General features: G+C 24.6%; 1 protein-coding gene across 2 annotated transcripts in view; it reads left to right on the top strand.

The window, feature by feature from the left end:
• Positions 1–7544: 7544 nt before the first annotated feature.
• LOC105850970 (tRNA N6-adenosine threonylcarbamoyltransferase) overlaps positions 7545–13556 on the top strand; it is a 40959-nt gene continuing 34947 nt past the window's right edge. For both annotated transcript variants that reach the window (XM_065820474.1, XM_065820473.1), the window contains exons 1-3: positions 7545–9232; positions 9715–9775; positions 12390–12448. In XM_065820474.1, coding sequence (XP_065676546.1) covers positions 9118–9232; positions 9715–9775; positions 12390–12448 — 235 coding nt within the window. In that variant the 5' untranslated portion in view covers positions 7545–9117. The remainder of the gene's footprint in view (positions 9233–9714; positions 9776–12389; positions 12449–13556) is intronic.

The raw sequence follows: 13556 nt of genomic DNA, 5'->3' as shown, positions 1-13556 counted from the left end.
AGTTTTTAGTTATCAAGTTGCTTTTGCATTATATTGCTGCTCTAATACAAACTTACTTACTTTAAGTGTATTACCAACAGCAAGATTTGTTGAACGCATGGATACTTTATTCGATATATTGAATTCATATAAACTATATGCAGATAAACCAGGTCGCTGTGCTCTAACTTTAAAAGGAGCAAGTATTTCTCAGTTGGAAGAGTTAAAGCATTGGATAGAGAAATGAAAATTTTGTAATGTTAGAAGTCAAGCAAGTATATCATGTCATTGGGGTTTAAGTGCCACAATAAATAGTGTTCTAACCTTTAGTAGCTATTTTCTGAAGATTTTCAGTTTGTTTGTACTTCTCGTTTTAATCAGGACTGCATTGAGAATTTTTTTTCATTTTTCGAAGCAAAGGTGGTTGGAATGACCGTCCAAATGTTAGACAATTTCGAGCTGCCTATAGAAACGCTTTATTACTATTATCTATAGAAAAAAGCAAATCCAATAACAACTGTATAAAGGATTCAAATTTTGAGACAGCTTTCAGTCTAAATGATTTTATGAAGTGTTGTACTCAAACAACCATTAATTGTGGAATTTATGAAACAGAAAATAAAATACCTAAAGGAATATCTTATTTTCATCCAGGATCATTTTATATGTTTACTGGAAAAATTTTAATGCAATTAAAGGATCAAGCCCTTTTACACATGGCTGGATGGCTCATTCAAAAGGTTAAGTTATGTCATAAGTGTGCAGATGTACTCTTTCTTAGTTCAGTTGACAGTCCATCAGCTTTTATGTCACTAGTTTGTGAAATGGAAACAACTTTTATAAAATTTATCGACAAATATCTTGAAAGAGATGGACTAGCCATGATTCTCATCAATAAAATTAAAAAAAAAAGTCATTTTCAGTTTTTGCACAATCAACATAAAGAACATGCGCTTTATTTGAAAAAAAACATTGTTCTGTTTTTTGTTATTACAAGAATTTTTTATTTCATGAAATTTTTAAACAGAGACATAAACCCACGCAATATCAAATGCAGAAAAAATTGCACGTATTCTTCATAATTAATATATTATGATTAAGATGTGCTAATAACTAATAATTTAAAAAAATTATGTTTTTTGTTATTACAAGAATTTTTTATTTCATAAAATTTTTAAACAAGAACAAAAACCCACCCTATAAGTCAAATTGCAATTTCAAAAATATTGTACGTATTGCCCTTTGATATATTATGATATTATTTTTTCAATATAATTCTTTGTAATGAGACTTATTTATGTTATAATGTATAATATTAATAACTTTTGTTAATGTATGATGTTAATAACTTTTATTTTTAATAAAATAATTTAAAAAAAATTACACTAACTTTATGTTCTACAAAATGTTTTTTCCCCATTATTTTATTCTTATTGAAACATTCTAATGGTAATCTTAACAAAATTGATGTATCTTAATGTTACGAAACTAATATATCTTTAATACAAAATTGAGATTAGCAACAAAGTTGATTAACTAAAAAAAAAACTATTTTTGTTAGTTGCGGAAGAGGTCCGGCAGGACATCCCAGAATGCAATTTCGATCAATTAACAGGAGTTTCGCGAAGTGGATAGGCTTTGCCCCCTACCGCGACTTTAAGAAAACTTTTAACTTTAAAATTTCTTAACTCCATAACCATAACAGATTTTTATTTAGGGTTTTCGAATTAATATTTTATACTCAATTATTAACTATATTATGTAAATCGAATTTGAGTAAAGTTATTTTTTCAATGTTGTTTTTAAATTTTTGTAAGATCTAGTACGTTTCTTCACCTACCGTGATAAAGCACCACCTACCCTAATCGATTCGCCACCTACCGTGTATGAAACAAATCGTTTATTTTTTTAGTTTTAGTCTTATTTATTTAAATCAAGAAACAAATTTACAAATACATAAATTTAGTATGATTATAAAACGAAGAAGACATTGGTTATAAAATTATTCACCAAAACTTTTTTCTGAATTTAAACTTTTTTTCTTTTTAAATTCTTTTTTTAAATGTTTTTTTTTTTGCCTTTTATTTTCATTTTCTATTGTAAGAACTTGTTTTCTTTTAGATTTTTCTTGTTTTTCTTTTTCTTTTAATTCTTTTTTTTCAGCAGCTTTATTTTTACGTTCAATTTTTTTGATATCTTCTTCTTTCTTTGCAGTACACAATATTGGGCGTATGTATTAAAATAAGATTTACAATTCTTATGAAGTTAATTTTTTTTGTTGCTATGGACACCTTACTTTGCGTAGCATAGCAACAACATATTTTCTGTAGTTGTTTGTAATTCAATTACTAACACTAACAGTAATTTAATTGCTTTTAATTTTAATTACTAACATTTGTAATAACTTATTTACTAACAAGAATTAGTACCCTACGCAGCATATATATTTAACATTAAACTTTGAAATACAAAATGTTTGTTAGAAGAATTATTTAGATATGGTTTTATATTTCAAAACAAAATATTACTGAAGAAATTTATTCAGCCAAAAATTGCTGAATTTAAAGTGTTGATTTTAGGCATGCTGTTCAACGATTTGTTAACTTGTATAAAAAAGTGGAAATCTGCAAACTATAACTGTCAAAAATTTTGAAAAGAAGTTTGTGAACTGGCCTAATGAACACTTAGTTGTCAGTAAAAGACAATCAACCAACTGCAAGTAGACGTGGTTGAAAACCAGTTACAATTGATGATAGTTATACTCAAAAATAAAAAATGGTGTGCATCTGGTATATTTGAATCTCATTGATCCAATGAATTATTTTTTGCTGCTAGTAAAAAACTAAGAGATGAATCTATTGTTGTTGCTGCCCAGGACGTTTTAAATATTTCAAATACAGATAAAGCAAGTAACTATTTAGCAGACAAAGCATTGACTTTAATAATTGATGCCAGCCTGACATATAAATTGATTAAAAGCGGAGCCTTAGAGAAATAATGTAACATCTACCCCGCTTACAATGAGGTCAGGGACGCAAAATTGATATGTTATTCTGAAAATATTACAGCTTGGTTTCAGTTCATTTAAAAGATTTAATGATTCTTTTTTTTTTTTTTTTTTTCTTTGATTACAAAATAATAAATATATACAATTTTTCATTATAACAACATTAACTCAGGTTTTTTAAAATTTTACAATATATAGATTTTACAAGTGTTCGTAAATATGTACATTTTCTATTTTGTATTTACTTTAAAATATATATTTTTGTATTTTTGATTTTTGATTTTTGATTTTTTGTGTTTTTTAATTTTATATTTTTTTGTGTTTTTTGGTTTTATATTTTTTTGTATTTTTATTATTTTTATTTTTTTGCCGTTGTGCGGAAAGAAATCGAGAGTTTAGATAAGGTTAAAAACAGGAGAAATTCTAAAGTAGGTTGAAAGAAGTAAGGTAAAAAAGATTTAGATCAAAAGAAATTAAAAGAATTACAGGACTTTTACACAAACATTACGTGACGAACACTATAAATAAACACTTATGTGTTAAAATTATATTTCATAAAATAAGGGCTGGCAGTGATTTGCTAATCATATATAATAATAATTTTTGTTGTATAAAATAGGAAAATTTGCAAGAGGGACGGAAATCTTAACTAAACATGCAATGGGCCGTAGTTTTATTTTAGCTCATATGTTTAGTTTCAGATTTCCATTCTCTACTTGACAGAAAACATTTTTAATACAAAAAAACTCACAGAAAATGTCCGCGGTGTTTCTACGGACATGATAAATATATTTTAAGGTAATAATATTTTAATGATTCATGCTTTGCAAAGAATCTGTGCACTTCAGGAACCTGTGCTGAGGCACTCAATATTGAACAACAAAGCAATAAAAACAATGACACTCACGTGTAAGGCTGGTTTTGATAATGGTACTGGCTAAAGCATTTATAAAAATATCAAAACCTTTTATTCAAATTTTATATTATCTTGGTAACACTCTCTTCAGGATTTGAAATAGACTGATTCTTATCGCGATAATTTCAGTCGAAAAACAGACAGAAGAGCCGCAAATACTGATCAAATCAATAGAATCCTAGTTTCCAGTGATTCTGTTATTTCATCATTGCGTTAATCAACATCACACTTAACAAATCATAAAACATTTTCTTTAGATGTTTTACAATTATTTAAACAATCTTCAAACGATATTATTTTTTTATAATTTTTGGTAAAATTTTATGTTGACAATGTTTTCTTCCACAATTTTTTGTTTTTACTATTGCTAAACCATTATTTACCTAAATACTTAATTGTTATTCTATTAAGTATTTAGGTAAATAATGGTTTAGCAATAGAATTTAGTGAATTCTGGCCCACTGTGTCTTGGGTTAAATTACATTTAATTGGTAATTTAGTTTAACTTAAATGGTTTTTTAGAGAGAAAACTTCACAAAATAAAACACGTCCGATAAAATATTTTTATAAACGGTAAGTGCTAACTATTATAATTTTCGTAATCACCTACCGTGTAAAGGATTAAACAATGTTATACAAAAAAACAAATATTTTTTGATAAAATTTAAATGATTTTACAACTATTTTAAACTTTATCGAAAAAATTATATAAATTTAAAGCCATAAAAAAAACTAGACAAACTTGTTTTTACTGTTAAAGATTTTCTTTAGAAAGCAATAAAAAATCATTTGCGGGTAAAAAGACATCTTAAATCTTTAAAAATATATCTTTTTAAAAATATATTATAACTGAAATAAGTTAGTTTTGTATAAAACAATACTAAAAAAAAAATTTAAAGAAAAAAACACAAAAAGTTTACTGATTTTTTCAAAAACCACGGTAGGTGCTTCTTCACGGTAGGGGGTGCCATGACCCTATAAAATTTTTATTGAATTAAAAAATATCTAAAGACGGAGGAAATTAAGAAAAAACAAAAAATCCACCCTATTAAACTACAACTAAAAAAAAAAAAAAAATACTAAAACTTATTCACATAATAAATAAATAGTTGCAGAATCTATTTTTTATGTGGGAAAGAATTATCTAAATTTACTTGTATTTAAACAAAACTGAAACACTTAAAATTAAATAACTTTGTCAATTCTAAAGCAAAACGTCGTCTCCAAACAAATTATTGTAGTACATCCTTTTCTAAAAAAAATAACATCTATATAAACATATATACTATTAATTTTCATAGGTGGGTTTTTATTCTTCGACACCTACATAACATCATTTCTTGCGTTTTTTGGACGAAGTTTTTCAAAAACAAACGAAGTATTTTTTCCGCGATAAAATGTCACGTGACAAAACTCCCTACTCAGAAATTAATTTCGAATCAGCGTACTCCGCGGGTAAAATGCCATTATTGCAAAAACGGTTTTATTGCATTTTATTCGAGTTTTTGTTTGATAGCTCCGCACTTTAATTTCGTATTTATATATTTTAATCGATTTCATTATCTATTTTTTAAATCAATTAAATTTTGATTCGATTTAGCACACTCCGCGAGCCTGAAAATGCATCTAAATGTTGCTCATGTAAAAACGGTTTTTTTGCATTTTAATCGGGTTTTTGTTGAATAAGTCAGCAGGTAATGGCCGGGCAGCATATTTTGAAACCCTAAACAGGCTCAGAATAGGCAGCGTTATGCGCAATCTGATTGGTTGATTTTGAAAGAGAGGCATGTTTGCGTTTGTTAAAATCAAAACAGACGTTAAAAAGCGTGTTGATTAATAGAAACGAAAAAATAATCGCATAAAAAATGAAATAATAATAACCAAAAAAATATGATTTTTCTATCAAATTTTGTACGTTATAGTTCTTATAATTTTATAAAATTTCACAAATCAAAGCATCCATGGTTTTCTGAAAATTTTCTTTAAAAATTGAATATTTTAAAAAAGTAGTTTGTTTTCCTAACGGTTTTGATAACTCTAAGACATAAAAAAGACAACCATTTTAACAAACTATAAAACAGATACTTAACAGATAAAAGAAGAAATTTGACTATGCTGCGATTATCATACGATAGATTTTTCAAAGGAGTTTTATAATTTACTAAATAATATAAATAGAATATTAATGACTTGGTATGATTTTTTTTACCTTAAGTTCCCATCAATCCTATTATTTTGTTAGAAAAATATAAAAATAAAATTTTATAATTTTAATCAAAATCAACGTTCAACTCATTATAATCAACAAGTATAAATAAAGTATTTCACCAGTAGTCTGGTACAACTGAATATAAACTTTGTAAGCTTCAAAGTAATTCTATTTTAAGAGAAACACATATATAGATCTTTTCAAGTTTACTTTCACACATCTTTTTTTTTTCTATTTCTTTAAATTAACAACAGATAAAAACTCTATTAAAATATAAACTTCATTGAAATTTTGAGATTTTACGAGTGAAAATTTTCTTGTTCGAACAGATTTCGATACCTTTCAAATGCACAGAAGAGTACTAAATTGAATTTCTGTGTTGACATTAACACAAGACTTGTATTGATAAACTTAGTTTATCAATATTCTGAAATATATTTCGTAAATCCATAGTCATAAGAATATATTTCTTTTTTGCTTTTCTGCTTGTTTTGAATTTAATTAAATTTTTCAACAAAAGCGCACTTGTTTCTTTTTTAAAATCAGCGAATCAGATTACTCATATTTCGGCCTATTCTGAACCTGTTAGTAGGGTGGAGTGAATTTTAGTTTTTTTTACAATTCGTTTAGCCTGGGTGTGCAAAAGTTGTCTAATCATTTCAGAAATACTCTGGAAAAATATCAATGCTCTAGGAAATTATCTTGAGGTTCCTCAAGACCATTAAAATTTTAATGGGTCCCTAATATTATGTAAAAAAAAGTTTTTCAAAAGTATGTCATGTTGGGTCTCAAAAGAAGCAAAATTTTATAAAAATTTCAAAAATAACAATTATTTAAAAAAAAAATTGTTTTTTTTATAGTTTTATTGCAGAAAAAATGACCTTTTAAACTAAAAATGAAAAAAGTTTATTTTTTTTAAATTATAATTTCAAAAAAATCTTAAATAATAGTTTTTTTATAAAATAATTGTTATTTTTGAAATTTTTATAAAATTTTGCTTCTTTTGAGACAAAATTTGAAGCAAAATTTTTTTTTTTTACATAGTATTGGGGACCCGTTAAAATTTCAAAGGTCTTGAGGAACCTCAAGATAATTTCCTAGAGCATTGATATTTTTCCAGAGTATTTCTGAAATGAATAGACAACTTTTGCACACCCAGGCTAAACGAATTGTAAAAAAAACTAAAATTCACTCCACCCTACTGTATAGCTTTCAAAATATGCGGCCGGGCGACATTCCGCGTGTCGCCCCATTCGACAGAATTCAATTCTATAAAAGCAAAAGTTTATCCGCGAAGATATAGGACATTTCCTTGTTTCATTTCGATAAAAATGCGAATTCAATTCTATCAAGAGAACGCAACTCCACGTAAGAGAAAGTCCGCGAAAAAATCCGCGGGTGTGATATTTAATTTTAAAAAATCTCTGCATTTTAGGGACAACCGTCTGACAACCCTGTGTAACTTCTATGTAACTATATAACAAAAAGTTTTTAAATTATATAATCAATAAACTCATCAAGAAGTTCTTGATGAATTTTTTTTTAAAGTAGAGTTCTTGACAACTCTATTATTATTATTTTTAAAAAAATTCAGTTTTCGAAAAGTATCTAAACAAAGTTATGTGACAAATAAAGTTTTGATTTCCGTCAAAAATAAGAAATATCTTCAAATTTAAATCCTTAAGAGGTTAGGAAAATATAATTGGAGAAAGTAGCGATTGTAAACAATCATTCGTTTGATCTATAAATGATCTATAATATGCAGGGCTGGACAAAGTAGATTTTTTGAGTTTTGGGTTTTTTTAAAAAACCCAATGAAATAGAATTTCTGGGTTTTTAAGGTTTTTTGTTTTTACAATTTAAGTTTTGAAAACTATTATTATGACATTGTCATTTTTGCTAAAATTTTAATATCTTAAACAATTTCGTTATGATATTCATTGAATTTTCTGGAAATCTCCATATTATAATTGTCATGCAATCATTAATATTTGATTTTTTCATTTTGATAATATTTAGCATTTAAAAATAAAATCCCAAAATCCTGAAAAATCCAAAAAAAACCCCAAAAACCCAACTTTTTATAATTTCTGAAATAATAAAAAGTGGGTTTTTTCCAGCTCTGATAATATGACCAACAACACTTTACACTAATCATTCTAGTATATCGCACTTTTACAATTTTGAGTGGATTTGTAATTTTTAAAATCCACTAAAAAAAAAAGTTTTTAGTTTTAAAACTATTTATTTTATGATTAAAGTAATTTCCAACTTTTTAGAGATGAAGTAAAATGGCTAAGATTTAGTCAAAGCTATAAAGTCAAGACTAATGAACAAATTGATGCCTTAAAATAAAGATAGAATTGGAACAACCCTAATGATTTAAAAAAATGAAATAAGATAAAATAAATAAAAATAATAAATAAATTTCATTTGTTTTTAAGCTGAAAAATTACTCTATTAAATGTATTTTTGGCCACTTTTTGAGGGTTCGGAGGTATCAAGTTATGTCCACTGCAAATTTTGGGCATAAAATAAGTACAATTTTTTACTTATTTTTTTTTTACTTATTTTAATTTACATTATTGTTCATCAAATAATCAGATTCCCAGATTCTGTTTTAATGCAATATAAACCTAAAAAAATTTTGAACCTGTCTTTAGTTTCAAAAGTAAATGAGGTGAATGCTAACATATATGAAATTTAAAAAACCCAAATAAACTCTACAATTGTCACTGATAGGGTATGTATATCAATGATATACATTAAACAATGATATTATCATTGTTGTTGTTGCTAGAAAATTAGATATTACTGAAGGTCAACACAAACTTATTAACTGTTTATGCTATTGATAAACTAAATCTAAATAATTTTTAATGTTCACTATTGATTTGTTATTGTCAATTTCTCATTAACATTAATATATATAGTGTGTGTGTATATATAAAAAAATTAAGTAAAGTCTACCATCTTTCTGAAATATACTAACATTGTTATATAAGGATGGTTATTGCTATTGGTTTTGAAGGTAGTGCTAATAAGATTGGAATAGGAATTATTCAAGATGGTAAAGTTTTATCAAATCCACGACATACTTTTATTACTCCCCCTGGCACAGGTAAATATAATACATAAATACTATGTTTAATATTTTACTTTTTTTACTAATAATTATATATATATATATAAATATATATATATATGTATATATATATATATATATATATATATATATATATATATATATATATATATATATATATATATATATATATGTATATATGTATTATATACATATACATATATGTATATATGTATTATATACATATACATATATGTATTATATATATATGCATATATGTATTATGTATATATATGCATATATGTATTATATATATATATATTATATATACATATATGTATTATATATATATAAATTATATATGTATATATGTATTATATATATATATATGCAAATATGTATTATATACATGTATATATATATGTGTATATATATATATATATATATATATATATATATATATATATATATATATATATATATATATATATATATATATATATATGTATATAAACTAGGTTTTCTTCCAAGTGATACTGCAAAGCATCATCAGCAACATGTGCTTAACATTCTACAACAGTAATTTATTATTTAAATTTGTTTTTGTAAACTACTGGTATATAAATATAAAAGTTTTCATAAAATAGTTATAATTTAATTAACATATAAGTTAGTTTTTGCAGAATTTTATAAAGTTTGATTGTTTTCATAAAAGTAATCAAATTTAAACTTATTTACCAATCATCAATCAAATTTAATGTAATTCATTAATTACCATATTTTTTTAAAAACTACAAAAATAACTTAAAAAACTAGATAATAATTCTTAATTATTAATGTTTATTAATATTTTTTTTTTAATTAACTTTTTTATTTAATTTTGTTATTAGCCTTGAGAGTGAACCGCAAGATATTTCATATGTTTTATTTAAACGATTATAAGTTATGACTAATATTCTACACAGCTTTTTAAAATGCTTATTACAACTTTTAATCTATTGTTTCATTATGTTTACTTTATAACTGTTTTTTACTATATTACTGTTTTTTTAAAAATCATTTTTGCATTCCCTATAAATTGTTTTCAAAGAGTTTTAAACTTTTTACAAAAATTCACATAATTCAATATTCCTTTTTGTCTCTTTTGGACTGCTGTTTATATACGAGAATATTATATACAGTCATTTTACTATATTTCACATAGTAAAATGACTGTATATAATATTCTCTTTAAATTGAAACATCTCTTTAAATTGAAATTCTCAATATCAATGCTTTCTGGTGATTAGTTGATGACAATGGTATCAAGATTAGCTGATTAATATATTAACGGTCATGAGTTGATAAAGATCTTGAGTTGATTCTGCTTCAGTAAATGCTGTCATCAATTCCTTGTCATTACCATCAGCATTACCTAAAATACCATATATATAGTTTTCATTGTGGACTTTATTTTTATTTTATGTGCTCAGATATCAAGTTGACATACCATGAAAAGAAGGAGTGCCAAATTAAAAAAATAACTTTCAAATGGCTTTTTATCAACTAATACACATGCAAAGGAAACTAATGAAAGACAGTCACGTTAGTACAACCCTTATGAACAGTATAACCCAATATTGTGAAAAAGGATATATTAGCAAGTTGAAGAAAACAGAAGTAAAGGATGATGGTTGATATTTACCTCATTTCCCAGTTATTCGAATAAATCATTGGGCTACTAAAACAAGATGACTATTTTAATGGATCGCCTAAACACGACAGGTTATCACTCAATAACACTATTCTTCAAGGTCCAAAACTTCAGTAAGATTTGTTTTAAGTGTTACTATGACTTGGATGAGATCGTGTGGCTGTGAAGCAAGATAACGATTAACTGACGACTTAAAAGATTGCAAATTATATGAATCAGGAAAACAAGATGAGGGAGCAAATTCTAAAGAAGTTATGTTCAAGGAAAAAGACTAGACAAATAAGAATTTTTGGGGCTCTTTGGAACAGTCTCAGTAAAAGGTTGAGATTTAAGGGTTAAGAGATTTAAGGGTTCAAATGACCCAGAAATTTTTAAGAATGTCACCCTATATCTCAGATTTTGCTGACTTTTACACAGTTGAGAGTACTTAGTAAACTAAGAATTTCTTGATAATTTTAGCCTCGTGACCATTTTACTTTTAACAGATGTTGGCCAGGCAGTTCAGAATTACAACATATATTTAGAGGTTTCAAGTTACATGACTTTGAAAATATTTAATCTTTTTACTTAAAAATTTGTACCTGGCTATTTTCATAGAAGGTTTTCATATATATATTATTTATAAATATATATAATTATAAATATATAGCGGCATGGCGGAAGACAGTTACAAGGGTGACTTTCACCCAGCGGCATGGCTTCTAAAGCACCAAATTTTCATTGAATACTTATTTTTTCCTGAGAATATAAAAGTATATAAATATAAGAATAATTGCATAATAATTTATATACTTTATATTACTTATATATTTATATTACTTATATATTTATATACTTATTTATGTAATAATAGGCATATACTAATTTATAATAAAATGTAATGACTTTAAAAATTTTTTTATTAATTTATATATATATATATATATATATATATATATATATATATATATATATATATATATATATATATATATATATATCTACTGTATATTAGTGTACAATTTTAAAATTTTTTAAATAAGAACAAATCATACACATACATTTTCCCGCTAATTAATCATTGACATTGTCAGAAGTAATGTTTTATGAAAAATATTTTCAAGATAAATTACTATAATTATTCTTCAAAAAAGTTGTATTAAAGAGTTGTATTAAGAGCATTAAAAAATTTATTTTATTAAGGTGCCAAAATATTTTTTTCACCAACCTTATATATGTATGGTTTATAATATCATATATATATATATATATATATATATATATATATATATATATATATATATATATATATATATATATATATATATATATATATATATATACTATATATATATATATATATATATATATATATATATATATATATATATATATATATATATATATATATATATATATATATATATATATATATATATATATATATATATATATATATATATATATGATATAATCGATGTAATATATTAATATGATTTTTATTGTTATTGTAATCATTAGGGCACTTGATGATTCAAAAATTACTTTAAAGGAGATTGACTGTGTTTGTTTTACTAAAGGTAAACAAAGTTTAAATGTTTTTACAATAATTTACAAGCTACTAGTTACTACTTTGCTAATTTAAAAAGTATTGATTACCTGCTTCACCTTTTCCACTTACTTCAACTTCTCGCATGTTCTATTTGTCAGTTGAAGTATGTAAAACATTCAGAATGTTTTTACTTTTGTTAAAAAAAAATGAAAAACAATCCAGTCCATTAAGTTGCATTTTTGTGGTTTTTTAAAAAACCATAAAATTTAATTTATTTCTTCAATTAAATTTAATTTTTTTTCATACAAAGTGTGCCTAATGTTATTTAATTCATTTTTAAAGCCAAAAAAATGTTAAGAGCTGCTTTTTACCACAAATTTAAAGGTCAAACAATGGGAATATATATATATATATATATATATATATATATATATATATATATATATATATATATATATATATATATATATATATACATATATATATATATATATATATATATATGCACATATATAGTAAAGGTGTTAAATATACAGTTTGCGGTAAAAAAAACAGCTCGTAGCTAATCTATGGTTTTAAACTGACAAAATTAATGTTAGATTAAAACAAAGCGCATTAATTTTATTGAAGAAACTGATTAAATTTAATGTTTTTTAAAAAACCACAAAAATGCAAATTAAAAGACTAGTATGTTTTTAAAAACATTCTAAATGTTTTTAAATACATTCTAAATGTTTTTATTTTATTTTTTTACTGTAAAACATTTGCGGAGTGTTGCTACATTGACTATCTTATAGCCTACTGCTACAAGGAAGTGCTGCTACATCGACTATCTTACAGTCTACTGCTAAAAAGGGAATGTTGCTACATTGGCTATCTTATAGCCTGCTGCTTCAAGGAAGTGCTGCTACATCGAATGAGGGTTTGGTTAGGGCAGGCGGTCTATCAAATATTAAAAAAAAAACTTTTTTTCCGGTCTTCAAAATAATTAAAAAAAAAAACAACCTAAAACTGAGCTAGCTATGGTAAAATTAATAACAACCATGCAAGAGTTATATATTTATATATATATATATATATATACATATATATATATATATATATATATATATATATATATATATATATACATATAT

Source organism: Hydra vulgaris, chromosome 15, assembly GCF_038396675.1.
Source record: "Hydra vulgaris chromosome 15, alternate assembly HydraT2T_AEP".
NCBI lineage: Eukaryota > Metazoa > Cnidaria > Hydrozoa > Anthoathecata > Hydridae > Hydra > Hydra vulgaris.
Note: the sequence above shows the minus strand (reverse complement) of the source record. Positions and strands in the feature narration are given on the sequence as shown.